The 21,183-nt window shown below is 40.6% G+C and overlaps 1 protein-coding gene across 1 annotated transcript; it reads right to left on the reverse strand.

Annotated features, from left to right (window-relative positions):
* Positions 1-13,457: 13,457 nt before the first annotated feature.
* lamtor5 (late endosomal/lysosomal adaptor, MAPK and MTOR activator 5) lies at positions 13,458-17,504 on the reverse strand. The gene is made up of 4 exons (XM_080733258.1): positions 17,390-17,504; positions 17,245-17,306; positions 15,266-15,383; positions 13,458-13,857 (listed from the first exon to the last, which is right to left on the reverse strand). Exons 1-4 carry the CDS (start codon positions 17,422-17,424, stop codon positions 13,800-13,802), a joined length of 273 nt encoding a protein of 90 aa, XP_080589384.1. The 5' UTR covers positions 17,425-17,504; the 3' UTR covers positions 13,458-13,799.
* Positions 17,505-21,183: the final 3,679 nt, after the last annotated feature.

Here is a 21,183-nt window from a genome sequence, read left to right on the forward strand (position 1 = left end):
GTTTACCTAGCTACTCTCTTTCTTGTTCTGCTTCAGGCAGAATGATTGTATTGGTTGTATGCATCTGTATACTTTAATAATGATATAGTCTGTGTGTGTGTGTGTGTGTGTGTGTGTGTGTGTGTGTGTGTGTGTGTGTGTGTGTGTGTGTGTGTGTGTGTGTGTGTGTGAGTGAGTGTGTGTGTGTGTGTGTGTGTGTGTCTGTGTGTGTGTGTGTGTGTGTGTGTGTGTGTGTGTGTGTGTGTGTGTGCGTGCGTGTGTGTGTGTGTGCGTGCGTGTGTACGTTCTGTGCGTACGTATGGGGGGTGCAGAGTGTGCGTGCGTGTGTGTGTGCGTGCGTGTGTACGTTCTGTGCGTACGTATGGGGGGGTGCAGAAGGGTCATGACTAAGGTCATAAGGCTTTGTGAACACAAATATGCACTCTTGTTGTGGAGTGATTTATGAGATTGACTTGGTCATGCTTGTGTTGTAATCCAGCTCTGGAGTAGTTTGACTTGGCACCCCACAAAGAGACAAAGTGTGCCCCTGGAAATTAATTTCAAACTTGCCTCTTTTCCCCCTGAGGTAGTCTGTCCTCCTTAATGCTTTGACTTTTTCTGCAGATATATATTCTTTAAATCCCTCATTGTAATTATCTGTGAAAAGGCGTGGGATTCTCATACCAGATCCTGGTGGTATAAAACGATCACAGTCCTTTTAAGAGGCATCTCTTAACATGCCACATACCTACCATACCCACAAACAGCGCTGAAACTAAACACAGTTTTGCAATCTTTCCACAACAACTATAAACATGTCAATCACACAAATCTAGATAGCTAAATATACCACGGCACGGTTGATATCCTGTATGTAGTGTTGCAAGCGACGATGTAGAAATCAGGTTGCAGACATCCATAAGAAGTCTTAATTTCATCGTTCGGCAGTATCCTGCACCCCAAATAGCCAATCTATCACAACATGTTGTGATGCATTGTGAGCTTGTAGATCGGCTATTTTCAGTGAGACACCATCGTAAGAAAAAGTAAATCAGGCTTTAGACAGCGGGCACAGAAAGGATTAAGTAGGGAATGAATCGGGCCAGTGTACTGCAGTCAAAGCATTTCCTTCCATGTGCTGTTCACAAGTTGTCCCCAGAGTGTGTTTGAGTGCATGCTTGTGAATATGCGGTGGGTCTGAATGTTTGGCCGATGGGGGATTTAAGATCAGTGGCTTGTAGTGAGGTATTAGCACCATAATATTGCAAATATCCACCTAGACTTTCTCACTCTCTCTCCCTCTCTCTCTCTTTTCTTTCATGTTACAATCTCTCTTAAAGGCTGAGTTGGGATAATGACCCTGGTTTGCTCTCCAAGAAACAACACATGCCCCCATCTGTGTTGTGTCACATACAACATAACTATTAAGAAAAGAAAAGAAAAGAAAGAAAGAAAGAAAGAAAGAAAGAAAGAAAGAAAGAAAGAAAGATGGAGCAGTTAGCACCGCTCAAAAATGAATCAATAAATAAATAAAACGATTGGAAACAAACATTCATACCCCTACCCCTGTACCGAACCTGAACAGACAGATGACATCACTACACTACAGTATGGTGTGTTCATGTAATATAGTATAGTGCAGTTTTAGGAGTGCTAGAATAACAGTAGAAGTTAAATCAATAACAAATCCAGAGAATAATCAGTTTGGTGAATTCTAGAAATACCAGCTGCCAAAGCGGTATTGCATGAGTAATGCAATTAAATTATTGTTAAAGGGGTATTTCGCTTTCAAATAAACTTTTGGTCATTTTATTGTCTAATCAGGCTTTTATGAACACCCTAGACAGATTGTAATTTGCTAAATTAATTTGCTAAATTCAATATTTAGATATTTGATGTACAGGTAAATGTTACCAGGCCCTCCTCCTCCTGGGCCTCTCCCCATACACACCCATTGTAACTTTAAACTCCATTTTAACCATGATAAATTCATCAAAAACACCCATTATTTTTTCTAGTGACTCATACTACCCTCTTAATACGTGAGCAGGCTGTGTTTCTTCGATAACCTTTTTCATTTATTTTTAAGATGTTTTTATTTTATTAATGTTTTTCCATTTTCCCAAAGAATTATTAAAAATAAATGAATGTATTGTATTAGGAGGGTAGTATGAGTCACCAGAAAAAATAATGGGTGTTTTTGATGAATTTATCATGGTTAAAATGGAGTTTGAAGTTACAATGGGTGTGTATTGGGAGAGGCCCTGGGCCTGGAGGGCCTGATAACATTTACATCAAATATCTAAATATTGAATCAAGCAAATTAAAATCTGTTCAGGGTGTTCATAAAAGCCTGATTAGACAATAAAATGACCAAAAGTTTTTTTTAAGTGAAATATCCCTTTAAACATCTGCATTACTCAATTTACGAGAAGTTTACACAGTTAGAGAATGTAGAAGAATTTTTATTTTGATCATATCAAATTTCTAATTGTGAATAGCAGGAAGTATCTTCACAATTTAAACTGCTACTGTACCAAGAAAAGTAACTAAAATAGCAGGAAGAAGTATCTTGCCTACAATTAATTACATGATCAATGGGGGATTCCAAGCTAATAGAGGGTATGCGCATGCATAAAGTGAATGGCAAATCGAGTGGCAAAGTGAGTGGCAAAGTGAGTTTAATGTCGTTTAACCTCGTTTAATGCAATCAGATAGGACTTTTCTATTTGGATGTATGGGCTGTCAAGGCCAGAAAGTCGTTTTTTTTTGCCACTCAGTAGGCATTCCTGCATAACTTCCTGGTATGATGATGTCACGTGCAGACCCTCTAGCCCAGGCTTGTCAAACTCATTTTGGGGTGAGGGCCGCATTGGACGAAAGGTGACTTGATGAGGGCCGCAATGGTATAACCAGCCGCGGATCGGATGGCATGCACACTCGCGCTCTGTTTTTTTTTTTTTTTTTTTTTTTTTTCTGTCGTCTCAGTCACTGCTACAGCTAGCAGTATAGTAGTATATCATTTTCCAAATCGTGTTCATTATTAAGTAAAATAGCTACTTTCATTATTGGTGTTGCAGCCTACAAGAAATTTGGTACGAGAAATGCTATTTGTTTAAGTGCCAATTAGAATAAATCATTTGATAATAGAATAATTATTTTTATTTTATTTTATTTTGAGTAATGAACAATAATGGAATATTCCGAAAATATCAGTGAATAATAAAACTTAATATTATTTTTCAAAGTTTTGAAAAATAAGTTATTTTCTTAACATTAATTTTCATGCCTAATATGTGTAATCTTTGAGTAGAGTTCGGATATTGCAGGTATGTTCAGGTATATTCATAGCCAGACCCCCCTTCCCCCCATTCCTGGCAATGCTGTCATCTTCAGAGAGAGAGATTGCTGATCACTTAACATTCCAATCAATCAACTCAATTGCCAGCACCTGGTGGCTGATTGAGGGGAGAGAAAGCTAGACTGCAGAGAGCATTAGTTGGTTACTTCTTTTAAAAAATCATAACTCTTGACAGGAATGGGCTAGAGACTTACTTTTTTTCCCTAAATGCTCAGAAATGTATGCTCTACAAGCCTGGGGCCGGATTGCCGGCCCGCGGGCCGTATGTTTGACATCCCTGCTCTAGCCTTTCTCTTCCTGTTCTTGCATTAATACAAAATAAATAAAAAGTCACCCCCTCCCTCTGGGGTAATTGAAAACACACTTCCTTTTTTCTGGTGACTGATACTTCTAATGCATGAGGGCACTGTTTTTTCAATTACTTTTTTTAGTTTTTTTTTTATTAAAGAAATATATAATAATAACAAAGTTAATCAAAATAAATAAATAAATAATTGAAAAGCACGTCCCCCTTTTGGATTAGAACTAATGCAACAAAATGAATCACCAGACTCACCATTAGAACATGATCATACTGTAAGCACTACTGCTGCCAAAGATTATTTTACTTTTAATGTCACAAGATATACTGGGTAGACTTGCATCAGGGTTACAAGTGGTTGAACTCCAGTGACCCTAATGGCCCAGTGAGCTGGACATTCCACATACTTGCTCAATCCTGTTTTGGGGGTCTGTCTTGTTGATCATCTTGTGTCATATACCCTTCTTTAATGTAGCTTTCCTGTCTCCTGACACTGTCCTTTCCAGGATTCCTTCAAATAATCTTTAAAAGGCAACCAGGTGAACTCCACCAAGGAGGAGCACATAACAAAGCTTCTGACCAGGAACCAGAGTGACACAGACACTCAACTGAAATATGTCATTTTAGTTGTGCGCTAAACTATAAATTAAGCAAAGAGCAGTGACCATAGTGTAGTAATGTCATATTATTGTGGCATAATTAACAACTCTCAAAGAAGGAATGGAAAACACCTCCATTAGAGAATTCACTGGTATTTACAGTATATGATGTACCTCTCAAACGCTTGCCTTAAATCATCTGATCTGATAATCAATATAATCAATATGATCTATGATTGTGACCATAGGTCCCAGTTTACTGTCAGAACCGCCACAGCTTGTCTGTATCCGTCCGTATGGGTAACGCCTGACACTGTGGTTCCCCTGAAACATCATTGTGACATCACAATTGACATCACAGGTGACATCACAGGTGACATCACAGTGATGTCAGATATTCAGAGAAGGGATCTCCATATATGGTTTAGATAGGGATCTCCATGTATGGGATTGTATGTTGTGATGTCATGGGAACCACTCTAACAGAATCCCTTTTAGGCCCATATATGGAGATCCCTGATGTACCCATATCTAACAGGTCTTCCTATAGGAATGCCCATATATGGAGGAAGACAGCCCATATCTGTGTGGCTGGTTCAGACAGGGATCTCCATGTATGGGCATAAAAGGGATTGTATGTATGATGTCAGATGTCATAGACGTCATAGGATTTTCACATAACGAATAACTGAGTAAGCATGTTTGGGGTCTCACAGCATACAGTATCTCCATATAGTACATGGCTCTCGATATATGGGTACCAGGAGTCTCCATATATGGGTAACTGTTCCGATATACATCACTGGCCAGACGGCCAAGACATGGCGTGGGGCGAGGTCGCTTGTCGCCCTGAGGCATCTTACTAGTCATATTCACGTAGAACCAGATCCTTTGAATGGTAAGGGATGGAGAATACACTTGTCTGCAACGCAGAACATTTAAGATTTTAGCAGAGAATGTGGAAAGAGTCAAGGAATAGAGGGTAGCCTAAGTCTCAAATAATATCATGATTATGTGCACCAACTATACTATTGGCATCATTATTTTATTCGTCTCTATGGTGGAGTATGGTGATAAAATATTGGTTGTGGTTTGACACGCTGTCCATACATACTCATTGAGAAATGTTGACTCTGGTCACACTGCAAGCAGCATACATGTTACTGTGGCCCTACTGTCATATTGCAATAAATCATTGCTTTTTTGTGTCTAATTTCATCACTTCATATGATTGGTTCTAAAAGCATTGGGCGTAGGTTTGTTAATGGCTATTCTCTGCGCTGTTCTAGCCCATATATTGAATTAAGATTTACCCAGAAGTAGGTGGAGATCTCCGATCTTATGGCTATTGGCTGTGCAAGACTAAATTACAATATATGAAAGCAGTAGGCACTCCAACATTTTGCCTTTTTTCAGAAAATCTACTGTGTCTGTTTTCATTCTATCACCCCCCACCCTCCCCACCACCGCCACAGCGTTGACTTGATATGCCTCCGAGGACCTTCCATTCTTTCTCTAAACCCTAACCTTAACCTTTACTATTGTCCGTACATGCCCAACCTTCACCCATATACCTGAGCATTAGCCTAACCGTCAACATAAGCCAGGACCCCAGAATGGTCCTTTAATGAGTGAGGAGTGGCCCAGCAAAATGTGTGTTCAAAATTCAATAAATGACCATATTCACACGGTCTGCATTTTGCTTTTACAGTATGGCATACTTATGGGCAGGGAAACCCCTCCTCAACAGGGTTTCAGGATCAGTCTTGATCGAAATTAATCATGATTCTACTGGTTTGCTTTTGAGAAGCTTGTGAAAACAGAGCTTGCAAGAGAAACAGAGAACAAACTCGACCATATGCAATTAGCCTAGGTAGGACACATAGAGGAGTTGAGGATGCAGCTGCACTGTCACTTCATCTTAATCAACATGCCGTTTAAACACGTAAATGGGTATAAAACCCATGCCATGCTGTTACTGTATGACTTTTATTCAGCCTTTAACCTACATCTTAGTCATGAGGCTGTTGAAACATTTCACCCTGAGTCACAGCCTGGTGGACTTTATTACTAACAGAACACAAATGGTTAAAGTAAATGGAACTTCATCAGTTGATCTACAGCAGGGGTTCTCAACCTTTTCAGGCCGCGACCCCCCAAACAATAATATTTTAATTCGGGACCCCCCCACCCTGACGAGCACTAAGAGTTGAGGCATTACATTTTGTATAACACGGTTCTATAGTGAACATAAAATGCTCACTGCTTTTTTCACAATTTCTGCCTCTTTTATTTGACAATTTGGCCAATGTTTAACTTGTCATTTTAGAGGTATTGAAAAGTCCTTAAATTGTCACTTTAGAAATGTGTATACTGTATACCTTCTATACAATTAAACTTTATGTTGGTTTGTTTACTGTTGAGTGAGAAAACAATGTTGCACATTAAGTTAAACATCTGGGGAGTGGGAACCCCCAAAATAATTTGAGGACCGGTCCCGACCCACAGGTTGAGAACCACTGATCTTCAGTACAATGCTCTTCTACACGCTCACCTCAAAACTGTGTTCTCTCACCCTTACTTTACATTCTGGACACAAACATGTGCCAATGTAAATATGAGAACAGGACCTATGTTGTTGGTGAGATTTGTCTGCTTGCCAAATATGAGTGAAGCCACTGCCCAGCCAGTCCTTGAGGAGTTTGTCACCTGGTGTGACAAATCCTTTCTGGAGCTAAATACATCCAAAACAAAGGATATGGTTATACATTTTGGAAAGCATGACCCAACTTAGACTTATAAGACTATGATCATTAAAAATCAGGCTGTGGAATGTGTAGATAAACTATAGTATCTAGGATCAGTCATGGACTCTAAACTAATGCAGAACTGTGAGGCAGTGTGTAGAAAAAGGACATTAGCACTTGTTGTCTCATTGTCACATTGACAAAACCATGATGACCCTCATTTGCTTTTATTGAATCAATCTCATCTTTTGCCTTGTGTCATGGTTTGATAACTATCCCCATGAACAAAAATGGTCTATAACCAGTGGTTTTCAACCAATGGTCCAGGGACCACCAGTGGTCCTTGAAGGGATTCTAGGTGGTCCCCACCTAAATGATGGAGTTGGTAACCAAATGGCCCATTATATAGCTTTAACTCTTGAGAGTGTAAAATGAAACCAAATCCAGTTGGTTTCAAATTTCGAATTGTGGACAAGATGTTATCAAATGATTACAAAATATTCTCATGTTTTGGGTCTGAGAGGCTAAATGACATCAAATGGTGGTCCGTGGCTCAAATGCCGAATAAATAATGGACCTTGACATTAAATAAGCTGAAAACCACTGGTCTAAACTGTCAAGTGGGCCCGAAAGCTTATAGGAGCGTCTCAACTCAGCAATGTCCAAAGGACATTGTATAAGGTACATTGCATACACAAGTGGAATGTATGAATAAAATAGTAGCCAGCTGGGCACCAGGGACCTGGGGGCCAACAGGTTGGGTGGACAGACCAAAGTATTACACACTTTATGGCTATATTCTTGAGATTTGCAGCCATCATAATAAACTTTCATTTCCGGTGAAGACATTTGGTGTAGAGAGATATGATTCAGGGTATATAGGGTTTCCGCTGTTCTATTTTTCCAGCGTTGCCACGCGTTGAACATGTTCTCCCATGGTTCTCCCCACCGGAGGAAATGGATGTGCTGTGTGGCAGCGCGCCGCATCCAGTTGGGGTTACCGCGCGCCACTTCACGTGCGTCGATACCGCGACGCTGTGCAGCCGTCCGCGTTCAGTGTGTGCTCCCCTTAAGACAGCAATTCAATGTAACCACACCTCAACTAACTTTTCTCAGAACCATCCCCAAACACTGCCAGCTACTCTGAAGTGAAAACTGCCCGCTTGTCAATATGAGGCATTATGGAACAACAACAATGAAGGAGTTTTATTTTCTGAATTAATTCGTATTTGGATATTATTTTGGAATATTTAAATATTAGCCTATTATTAATTTGTATATGTTTGTATTATTTGTATCTTGTATCATATATTATGTTTTTTGTATTCCTATAGAAGGTGCAGTTGGTTGAATAGTGGAGAGTTGGGTGTGGTGGTGAATGTTGGAGTGAGTGATAAGTTGATGGATGGCTGTGGCCCTGGTTGTTGCGACTGTAGGTCGCAGTTACTTTTACACTCTCATACTATCCAAACCTCCACCAGCCGTCAGTCTGTCTGTCTGTCTGTCTGTCTGTCTGTCTGTCTGTCTGTCTGTCTGTCTGTCCTTCCTTCCTTCCTTCCGTCACGTCACTCGTCACACTTTCCCCCTACTCATATCTCCGCCACCGTTGCCCCCATCCATGCCAAAATTTCCACACAAACACCTTGCCTGCCAAACTACAACCTCCAAGGACCCCCGGAGCTCCAGGTGTAAAAAATGACCAAATGTGCAAAAATGACCACCCCAACGGGGCTGCTCACGGGGAATTCCCGGGGACCACCGACTCCTGGTGCTCCAGAACGGAAGCAAAAGTGGTGGCGCCCCCCAGTGGAGGACCCCCTCCACTGCAGCTCACATAAAATGCCTTAACTCGGGCTAGGAGCGACCGGGAGAGCCGGGGCAGGTACCTATTCGTCCGCCTCGGCGGCGCGGAGACCCCACCCCTCATTTCTCACATGGCCCTCTTCTAGCGCCACCATGAGGCCGATTCTTGCAAAACAAATTTTTGGACACTGCTCCTACAATTTTTGCCCTAAAATCACGCAAATCGGTACACAGTATGTCTACACTCATCTCATCAACATGGATCTGTCCCATTTAGCGCCACCTTCAGGGCGATTTTTTAAAAACACATTTTTGGACACTGCTCCTACAGATTTTGCCCTAAAATCACACAAATCTCACAGTATCTCTACAGTCATGTAATCAAAACGCATCTGTCCCATCTAGCGCCACCATCAGGACGATTTTGGTAAAACAAACTTTTGGCCTATTTGTATCTCCCGATTAGGGAGTCTTACTGGTATTCATAGCCTAATTCTGTCTTTGTTGACAGCTTGACAGTTGATTCAAGCAAATCTTTCTTTCTTTTTTTTTTCTTTTTTGCCAAACACATCCAAACACACAACACATCCCTTTTTCATTTTGAGTTGACCCCCCCCCCACCCCCGCACAATCACATAGATGACCTACGGTATTTCTGATTTGATATGGCACATTTCGTCAAAAGGTGACAATATTACATGCCTGTATTACATGACCCAACAAATCCACAACACAAACTGTAAAAAGAGAGATATTTACCCGTTGTGCTCTTTTGGTAGCATGGTTGATGGTTGAAGGTTCTGGAGATGAGAAGAAGAGACGTTTCAAAAGTCCTATTCTGTGAGTGTCATCCTCTGACGCGACAATTGGGACTTGAATCTACAGTTGCCTCAAGTTAACCAAACACCTGCAACATAAAACATGTGGACAATGACGTGATTCAGTTCATATTAATTTCAAATACGAATAATTACTACAGATGCATACACATTCAAACAAAACACTGAAAACCTGTAGTGCAGAAGAGAAAAAGATTCTCTCTAGATGGCTGGATGGATGGACGAAAATCAATCAATCAATCTATCAATGTTTGGGCGTGGTCAACTACTGGATGCCAACAGGTGGCATCCAGTGCAGCAGGCTAGCAAGTGTGAAATGTGCTGTATGTAATGTGACTCACCTGTTTTGAGCAACTTTGAAAATGTTATTGTAGCAACACACTGTAAGTAAGCCTTATAAAGCTAGTCAATCTCTTTTGTGTCTAAGTTTAATGCATGGCAAGCAGCATATATGTTTGTTTCCCAAAGGTTTATGTTCATTTGTTTCTGTTTGGTGTTAATTCTCAGATAATACCAAAAGCATCCTTTTTTAAAGAACTGGCATGGATTTCATTGGGCCATTAGACCATATTGCATGTGGACACTGCTTTCTGTTAGCTGTTGCTCATTATGCAACCTGATATCTCTGGAGCAGTGCCAGTGGCTGAGCAACAAATTCTACACCAAAAGCAATGCACAGGTGCTGTTTTAACTAACCTTCATGAAAAAATACTACAGTTGCATACACATACACATTCAAACACAAAACATTGAAAACCTGTACTGCAGAAGAGAAAAAATTTCTCCCTATTTGTAGATGGGTGGATGGTGGGACGGATGGACGATCGGACACACGCACACACGCCGTGCCATCTTTGTTGTGGTATGTTTGGGCGCGGTCAACTACTGGATGCCAACAGGTGGCACCCAGTGAAGCAGGCAAGCAATTGTGAAATGTACTGTATGGCTATGGAATGTACATGTAAAGCCCCTGAGGTGCTAGAATCAAGCCAAAACACCTCACCCCTTTGGGATTGCCATCTCTCGCTAGGCCAGAAAGCAGGGGCTGCCCCAATGCAACAGTGTTTGCAGATATGTTCTTCCCCTTCCGGGTCGCACCAACCTCATACACTCCAAATTCTATGTATTGACATAATTACAGATAGATAGCAGTGTTGTTTTTAAACTCAACCTTAATCCAGGTATACAGCCTCTCCCACAATTCCCAGAAAGTCTTTGGATGACAACAGAATAGAATACCATTCAATTTCAGTAACACCATTGATCTCTAAGGGTTTGTACAGACTTGTACAGTTAGACAAGAAAATCTGCTTTGGCCAAACCATACAAAAAGTAGGTCAGACAAATGAAAGAAAGATGCCATTCAAGTTCTTCAAGTGAAAAACTGAATTGGAAGACACTGAAATGATTTACTTGGGTAGTAGCTATTGAGTTCCTGGAGAGGTTATTTTCCAGGGAAACTTCATCTTAATTTTGTGCATTCTTAGTTTTGTGTAAATATAGCCTATAATTATTATTATTGGACCATTGAGGACCAAGACATCTCTATAAACAGTCTGGACTTGTAGATATAGTATAGGGAAATAACACTGATGCAAAAGTTAAATGGGTAAATGCAGAGAACAATTCACACATGTGCAAATGTACAAAGTGACAAATACCCAAACTAAACAAAACCTAATTAGCAACTTCGTAATCATTGCTTCGCAAGCATTGCAATCATTGCAATTATTGCGTTTCTAATTAAGTTTGGGTATTTGTCACTGTACATTCACACATGTGTTGTCCTCTGCATTTCCATGTAACTTTTGCATCAGTGTTATTTCCCTATACTGTATCTATACATCCAGACTGTTTTATAGAGATGTCTTTGTCCTACTCAATGGTCCAATAATAATCAATAATAATAATAATAATCTAAAATACTCCAGGATGCATAGCATATTGCTGTAAACCGTGTAGTGAATGTGTATGTACGTAGTAATAAAAGTAGCATTCAATGAACAAATGACCACGCTCAGTCACTTGGAGTTGTTTTCTCCATGGTGTTATGGTGCCTGGCTCAAAGTGACTTGACCTCTAATAAGGACGCCCTGAAACACCAAATATGGGCAACCCGATCACCTATTTGACATAATGGATTTTAGAGCCCAGTCATAGGCTCAAAGGCACACCAATGTATTACTCATACCTACTATTGATGAAGAACATTATGGCAACAAAGAAAAACAAAAAGGAATTGTGAGATTATGTTGTAAAGAATTCTGTATTTGGTTGAAAGCTTGGCTTAGTAGTCTATTATCCCTGGAGCATGCAGGCATCCATAGCAGTGTGAACTGTGTACTGAAAAGGGAGCTCAGCCTCTTACCATGTAATGTAATGTTGTGAGCCAGTTGTTATCTTCGATTTGCAAGCCTGATGTGTCCCATTGCTGGTAAAAAAAAGAAAAAAAATTACAAAAAGAAAAAAAGTAAGTAAAAGAAAGTAAAAGAAAAAAGAAAAGAAAAGCATAATTCAAATATAGCCTACAGTAGAACATGCATGTGCCCAATGGCATTTGGAAAATGTAGGCTACATTGAAGTCACAAACACAACATGCTCTTTTTTGTTGAAACTTTAGTTTTGAAACACAGGCTTTAAAAAACAAGTCTACAGCAGAAAACAATTAGGTAGTTGAAAATCTGCGTTAATGCGAAATAATTTTTTTCTATTAAGTTAATTAAATCAGATTTAAAACGCATATATTGCATAAAGCAAATAAATACACATACCTGACATCACCTCCGGTCCTTGACTCACTTTTTTCCGCGTGATTCAATAAATGTCCTATTTATTTTATTCTTTTATGATATCGCTGTCATATGAGAGTCCTGCTAAAAAGCTGCGCGTGTCATCCTTTTAATTGTCAAGGTCGATGCTACACGGATTGTTGGCAAAAAGAAAGTTGTTGCGGGACCATTTTCCTGGAGGATGCTCCTGCCATGATAACTTTGCCGTCTAGTCTGGAGTGAGTGGGTTCCTCTCGGACTTGCGTCTCAGTCACAACATTGGCTGCCTGTGAGAGAATGGTCGCACAAGCCAAAGCCTTCATGGGGATAAACCACGTGACAACCCAGCTAAAAAACCTCTTTAGAAGAAAAAAAAAAACTGCTGTCAAAACATCAAGGGGATCGCCCTCTGACGTAGGTCAGTGGAGGTGTAGACTGTTTGTTGCGGAGAAGTGCAGTCCAGAAAGACGGTGCAATGAACGCATGCTGGGATGGGACGGCTGGCAGTAGCTGGCATAGGCACCACTGCAAAGCTGCGCCCATTGGCCAACGCAAGTGTTCCATCACCAGTCATCTGCGATGTACATAATAGATCTCAACAAACTAACATTGCCTAGAGACTGCAGCAGACCATTGCAAAGGTTATATTAAATACATGATTTATGAATTGGGTAAAAAATGACCCCAATGCAAACAAGCCATTGTGCTTTCTTGTGGTATCTGAACTGTACTGTCCTTTATTATGCAAACTTCTATTTAAGTATTCAATCAAACATTTCAGTTGATTTGTGTAACTTAACTGTTACTATACTGCTGTTATCTATTTGCCGTTATACTGATAAAAACCTTAATTAACATGTTCAAACACAAAGGAAATAAAGACAGCTAGGCTATAAAAGCAGTAACTGTTACTAAAACGGCCTAATGGCAGTTATATTATATTACTAGAATCTTAATTAACATGTTCATAGTCTACCAACGAAGTGTCCTGCCAAAACAAATTACAGTTCAACTAGGCATGTTGAGCAAAGGAGAAAATAATGAACACTTAACACAGATAAAAAGTTAAATTTTTATTATGGGTGGTTATACAGTACACTGCCTTGGATTTATGATTATGGGTGGCATGAATACTGCAGTGTAAGGTAAATTCATATACATACAATAAAAAAGCAACATGCTGACAAAATTTTAATGAAAAGCATATGCATGTCTGCATTTAACATGACGTATGTCACTGACAAAGTCTTTTATGCTGAATTTTATTAGAAAGACTAAAGGTTTGATCTAGACAATCACCAGCCATCTCAAGGATCAGTTCATGTGTGTGTCATGTGTGTGTGTGTGTACATTTATTTATATATAAATTACTCTACATGAACACCCTCATGACAGTGTGCCTTCATGCAATCTTGTGAACAGCCACTGTGATCGTTCCATGTGTCCTCACGAGGATATTTCTGTGAGAAAAAAAGTGAGAGTAAATAATGATACAACATCCCAGTATGATTCAGCCAATCATTTCTCCTAGTTTTTCCAACAGCGATCACGAGTACCAGTAACGTTTTTTTCGTTCTCATTTCTCTGTAAAGGCAGTTATTAAAAATGTATGTAACACGTACCATATGTAACAATCTATCCATGAGCTAGTTATTATGAAATGAAAAACCATAAGTAACAGGCAAGTGATTCTCCAATTCGTATAATGTCTGAATGATGAATGTGTTTATTATCTGGGCTACTGTGCAGTGTTGACACATTCAGTACACGTGGTGAGGTCATGCTTCACCATATCCACACGGGGGCAGTGTCACCACACAGATGACGGTGGCATTTGTTTCCTGTCCATCAGGCTACTGCTCAAATTAAGTCATTCTTTAGTATAACCCATATTTCTTTCCTTTCTTTAACTAGGGTTATAGGTGGTTAAACTACCTGATCAGTTGGTGCTTTTAGACTTCCTGATGGATAGATTTCAGCAGGTTTCTGTTTTGTTGAATGGACACAGGTCCTACAACAGGACCTCACCCCAGGGTTGTGTCCTGTCCCTTCTGCTCTTTATTATGTATACAGATAGCTACAGGACTTCTCATTACAGCAGTTATCTTGTGAAATTATCTGGGGCCACCACCGCCCTATTGTTTCTTCTCCAGGGCTTGGAGTCAGATTATTATGGCTGTGCCCTACCTGCCTTCCTACCTGCCGTCAAATGTTGTGATGATAACTTCACCAATCTTAACAGAATAAAAACTAAGGAATTGGTGAGGTGAAAACGTTCAAAACTTCAAATATTAACTAAGAAGTATCTACCGTAAGAACAGTGTTCAACTCTCAACTCAACTTTGATGAAACACTGTTGGTTGCCAATTGTGGTTCGTGGACAACAATGAATCAATTAATGTGGAAGCTTAACTGTTTCCATGTCCTGACATAAGAGCTATGGGTTGTTGGTGAATTACAATAGCCTAAATGCTATTGGGAAAGTCTGAGTAAAGTTAGTTTGCAGTCTGAATGTATGTATGTATTGCAATGTCCTATCACAATGAAGTGATTCCTGTAATACCATGTACTTTGTGCTTAGTCCAGCATTAAACATTGAAAGTTATATATTGTTGACCATTGTCCCCCAGGGTACTTGTCTTGGCACCCTCTTTTTCCCCGCTACAACAAATCTCTTCGCCAAAAATAGCCGGCCTTTTTACACTCTCAGAGTTATGGGGATCCTTGAAATCTAATGAGAAACACTGTGCTACACTAAACGGAACAGTGCCCTAATTACATAATTAATAATTGCTAAGACCTGTGAAGCAAGTAAGGAAGAGGACCAATTTCTTTCCAATATGGCAACCATCACTGATAATTCCTCACCCTAAGTCGGATTCTAGACAAACAGTAGGGGCATCTGTGGGGTCTCTGGTGAGAGTCGCTGCTTGTCTGGCCAGTACTGACACTATGCCTCCATGCTCATCAGACAAAGAACCACGGCCTGGAAGTTGCAGAGAAGACAAGAAGGTCAGTACAGCACTGGAAAAACAATGATGCATAGCAAATCACCTCTCATCCACTAACCCCCAAGGTCAACAGACACCTGTTTTTTGTTTTCTTTCTGCACAGATCTGAGGATCTGAGATCTCTATGGAGAGACATGTATACTATATAACTAGTCTGGGATCTTCGGGGTTGTAACCGGTCAGGGGCGGAAACCACAACACGTCATGTTGTAGTACTCAAAGGACTACAATTTGCCGGAAAGATCAAACCGGATTCAGTTTTAACCCAAAATATTCCCCTGCGATCAAGGACATACTTTTAGGGCCTACCTAATAAACTCCTTGATGCGGAGTAGTTTTGCTTTTGAAAAATTTGTTTGGTATATACATCTTTTAGTCCAACTGTTAGTGACTGGCATGACTACACTAGGCCACTCGAGCATTTTAATAGGGATTGGGGAAACAAATGGGGGGAACCAAATCAAAGCGACGCCGCTTCTTCTAGTGGTTTCCGCGCTTTAGGCGGAAACCAAACGGCCTGTTGTGAACGAACACCAGGCTTTCCCCCAGAAAGCCTGGTCCACAACTTTCCAACATCCCATCGTGCATTGCGCAGAATGTGCAGGCAGCTTCCGGCGCCGCAGCCGAGAGTGATCTACAAGCTCACAACGGTTGCATCTGCGACGCGACGTGAGCTTGTATGTCTGCTGTTAACCGGAAGAGTCCCGCAAATAATGCTACAGTAAATTCTCGCGGAAAGAGGTAGATATAACTAGTAAGACGCCTCAGGGTGACATGTGACCAGGTCGCGCCAATTCTTGGCCATCTGGCCAGTGATGTATATCGGACCAGTTACCCATATATGGAGACCCCTGGTACCCATATATGGAGATCCATGTACTGTATATGGAGATGTATGCTGTGAGAGCCCAAACATGCTTACTCAGTTATTCGTTATGTTAAAGTCCTATGGTATCTATGACATCTGACATCATACCCTTTTATGCCCATACATGGAGATCCCTGTCTGTAGAACCAGCCATTAGTGTGGTAAGTGGCCGATGTGGCCTCCATATATGGGCATTAATATTGATGACATCAGGGAACTCCATATATGGGCATAAAAGGGATTATGTGTGACATCACAGTGAAGCCAGAGCATGATTCAGAGCAGCAAACCCAATCTGTTTAGAGTGGTTCCCCTGACATCACAGTGACGTCAGAGCATGATGCCAGAGCGACAAACCCATAGAACCACAGTGTGAGGCATGACCCTACAAACAGAGATACGCGGACAAGATGTGCCCTGTTGAGCCCGGATCATAGTCGGTCAGCGGTGGATAGTCTTTTCGAGTCTTGAAACTACAACGTTACATCATTCCTCGCGGTGGAGAGCTTTCCACCGCGAGTCCCAACACATCTCTCTGTTTATACTATCAGACAGACAGGCTCTACACCCCGTTCACTGATGGGTCGACCTGAACCGGTCTAGACGGGGTAAAGGACTTCACCGTGGGCCGTGACTATGATGGCCTGCACTTATTTTCTGACTTGAGGTGGAAAGCTTTCCACCTCAAATTTGGGGTGGATAGCTCTCCACCGTAGACTCTGATCCGGGCTTTATAGTTCCGGTTTTCATAGTTAACTTGCGACCTACGGTCGCAATAATTGTAGTCCTGCCAACCAGCCAGCCATAGCAGCTAGGTTTCCAGATTAGGCTATTTGACAAGAACTTGCTGAGCAATAATTGAAACAAGTAGCACACTAAAGGATATGCCAGACTTCACATATACAGCACAAATAGGTCTACTAGTTATTGCTAGTTATAACTAACTGAATAATGCGGTGCCATCTTACAGCCCAAGTTATGTCCTTGTTGATCCGTGCAGAGAACACCCACAATGGCTGGATTCTTCATGCTGCCAGAAAACAAAAATAATATTAGCTTAGTTTGTGTAAATGACATTAAAGTTACGTAGCTCACAGTCAGGCAATGACTTACGTGTCATCGAGATGCTGTTCGAGGGTCGACTCCATGACAAACAATCATAAACAGTCGGGAAATACAACTTTTAGAATGCGGGTTTTGTTATGATTATCTGCTTCCTCAAAGCGAGAGTCAGCTGATTTGTCACGTGTTCTATGGGTACGTGTTAGGCCCAACTGTAGGAAACGCACTTTACTCAACAGTCGCCAGCCAATACAGTGATGACAAAAGTGTTTTATTGATAAACTATAGTCTACACCATACGTATTTAATTATTAAGAAAACACCGAGGTGTTCAAACTAATCTAACTTCCGTATCAAATTCATTGTGCACGGGCAAAAGTAATTAGCATTTATTTAGCCTTATATATTTCTTGACACACCATCTGAATTAAAAAAAATGTTATTTTAATGTCTACCATGCCTGTGCACTGTAAAGCACTAGCTACTGCCCTGGATTATGTAAACATACTGCATCAGCAGAATACAACAAATACTCAAAGCAAACAAATTAACCTGTTTCACTTGATGTGTAAACAAGGGGCACAGTTGACAAGATGACAAGATATGGCTAATTCACATAACAAGAGTGGTAACTTGTGAAGATAAGTGTGTCAATAAGTCAGTTGAATGAATGTGCCACACTTCATGCTGTTTTCACAAAACAGGCCAAACAGCTGGAGGTCAGGCAGGTGACTCAATTATCCTTTATCTGAGCTTGCTTCAACTTTTCTGCTCAGGTCTAAAACAAGACTAGAGCTTTGACATACCGGTAAGTAACTTATTTTTTACGTATTTTACTTTTTTTTGTAATACGCATAGCTTTATGTACATATACACCACTATATTCACCCATTAAACAGTGAAGATAATAGCCAGTGCCCAGAAAGATAATAGCCTATGTCTATGTGAAATCATATTGAGAGTAGGCCTATAGCTCATTGGGTATAGCCTACTTCCTATCCGCATTTGATGTATGATCAATATACTATTAATGGTTATGCTCTGCTGTCCCTGTGGTTCATCACTAGGCCTATATTCATCACATAGGCTACTGTAGTTATTTTATAAACTAGGACAGTTTTATATTATGAAACACCACCTCTCAGGTTCCACTCTCGATGAAAAGGGAAATGTAATATTCATAACTTCATAACTAAAATGAAATTGCACAAACTGAAATATTAGTCAGTCATATTTTTTTCATCATAAATAGTCTCTATTCGGAAATTTGGATTCTCATTCATTTGTTAAGGATCACCAAGGTTTTAGGTGAGACAGTCATTACTCAGGTCTTTGGGGCAAAGGACTAGTCAAATGTAAAACATTTTATAGCACCCAATAGTTTGGATGGGTAAAAGCAGACGACAAATTCAACAACTAAAGGGGACACAATTATATGACCATATGCTGACAAATATGAATACTGTAATGTGTGCATAATATAGCCAAGCTGTTTCAGTATTTCATCTTGCATTATGATGTACTGTGGCATGTCATTTCTCTTCTGCCTGATGGCGAAAGGCCACCTCTAGTGCTCATTCCCCTGCATGATTCTGCTGTCTGCCTGCTCCCATACAGGCAGGCTTCAGTGCCTTTGCTGACTGGGCAGAAATGGGAGAATGTAATTATGTGGCCACGGGTATGGGGGGAATCCATCACCATCTCCGTCACCCCCCTCTAATTCTTCTTAAATGTTTTCACCTGTCTCTCTATCTTTTCACTCGTCCTATTCTATCACTCATCTCTCTCTCTACACCCCTTAAATCAGCGTGGGTGTTTCCTCTGACACCTTGCTGCTCATCACTCTCACTACACATACTGTAGGCCAGTGGTTCTCAACCTGTGGACTGGGGCCCACTGGTGGGCCGTGAGGATATTGCAAGTGGGCCCCCAAATAATTGGCAAAACACTAATATTTTAATGATGATAAAACATTAACATTAATAAACAAATTATGTAATAAAAATGCAGATTGCTTTCTTTAAACACACACACACACACACACACAATCCAAAACATGTCCATGTACAGTGTTTGCATGTCCATGTAGACCAGTGGTTCTCAAAGTGGTTCCCTCTAGGGGGGTCTAAATTGACCCTTAAAAGTCTGACAATATACAAACGGAACCACTGTCAGAGTGAAGGAGAGACCTTGACATTTCAAGGTTTAAGAACCACTGCTGTAGACTTGTGTATACCTCTTAAGCTCTCTCACTTTCTCTCTATCTGAATCTATGTCTCTCTTTTGTTTTCTGCCTCTATTTGTCTCCCGCGTAACATACCACATACCGTAAGAAAAATCCTTGTTGCGGTCACTTGGACCGATTTATACTTCATCGTATGAATGAGTTGCACACTAAAAATAGCAGAGACGTGTTCCATCTGCACCAGTTTTAGACTTTCCAGGAGACTAGGGTGATTCCAGTCTTCCCATAATTCCAGAGATAGGTCTAGTGTAAAAGAAAGCTAACATTTATTTACTCATTGTCTTGTGCTCTACCTGCAAGTGTAATGCATGGCATCCAGGAAAAAATATAACCTGCTACAATCAGATGAGAAATATTGCCTTTCAATCCATAAATGGCTCTGTAAATCCCTATCCATCAGTTGGACTGTAGTTCCAGTAATCCACTAATATAGTTTTAATGGTGATTTGCCATGTCCTGCCTGACAAGACAGACAAATAGCACCAGATTTCAATTATCCTTCAGTACTAGAGTCTCAGCTTGTATTGTGTACGCCATGCTAGTTTCTCTTACTCACAAGGTGGGGCCATATGTACAATCTTTTGTATACAGTAATTTAGTATAGGCCTAATATATATTATATATTAATTTATGGTACATGTAGTGGATCATTTTTTTTTCTTTTTACCTTTATTACAAATGTTTGTAGCTTTAAAAGGATTCTTGGCCAATAAGTCATATGCCTTAATAGTTAATACATTATAGTTGCCCTCTATAACAAACATTTTGAATTCATATTTTATTTATTTTAGAATAGTTCATTTTTACTCAAGGGTGGACATGCACACATGCATTCCATAGGGTCGGACCACTCTTGGACAAATGACATCATCAACGTGCGATGAGCGTTACCCCCTCTTGAGTAAAACATGAACGATTTTAAAAAGATATAAAATATTTAAGGCTTTTAAAAATGTGGGCCATGTTAAGGTTGTCATCTTTGAAAAAGGAAAACACACATTGTGTGTATTTTGGGATAGTGTTTTCTGCTGGTGTTTCAGTCCGAGTGTATCAAAGGGTGCGTTCGGAAATGCGCACCGGGTGTGTGCTCAGTGTAGTGAGTGCCTAAACCTAACCCTAACCCTAACCTCAGTAAAATTATGCCTAAACCCAACCCTAACCCTAACCCTAACCTCAGTAAAACTATGCCTAAAACTAACCCTAACCCTAACCCTAACCAAAACCGGTGCGCATTTCCGAACGCACCCTTTGATACACTTTACACTTGGACTGAAACACCAGCAGAAAACACTCTCCCGTGTATTTTAGAGATGCAGGTACTGGCAGAAGCAGCATACAAACAAGGATACATATCTCACATTACTAATAGCACCACATTCTTTAATCGCCAAATCACACCAGCATTTTTCCAGCAGTAAGCCATCATCATCATAATAGGCTATACAGGGCAGGGGGAGGCAACATATAAATGGTACAGCTCTACACGAACATGCCCTGATTCAGATGACGACAAGCCTAAAGAAGACAAGGAAGGGGGACATGGAGGGGATTCAAGGATGGGGAGGTGTAGGGCTGAGGGTAGGGTGGGGTGGGGGTGTGT

Source organism: Nannobrachium achirus (genome assembly GCF_963921795.1).
Source record: "Nannobrachium achirus genome assembly, chromosome: 9".
Taxonomy (NCBI): domain Eukaryota; kingdom Metazoa; phylum Chordata; class Actinopteri; order Myctophiformes; family Myctophidae; genus Nannobrachium; species Nannobrachium achirus.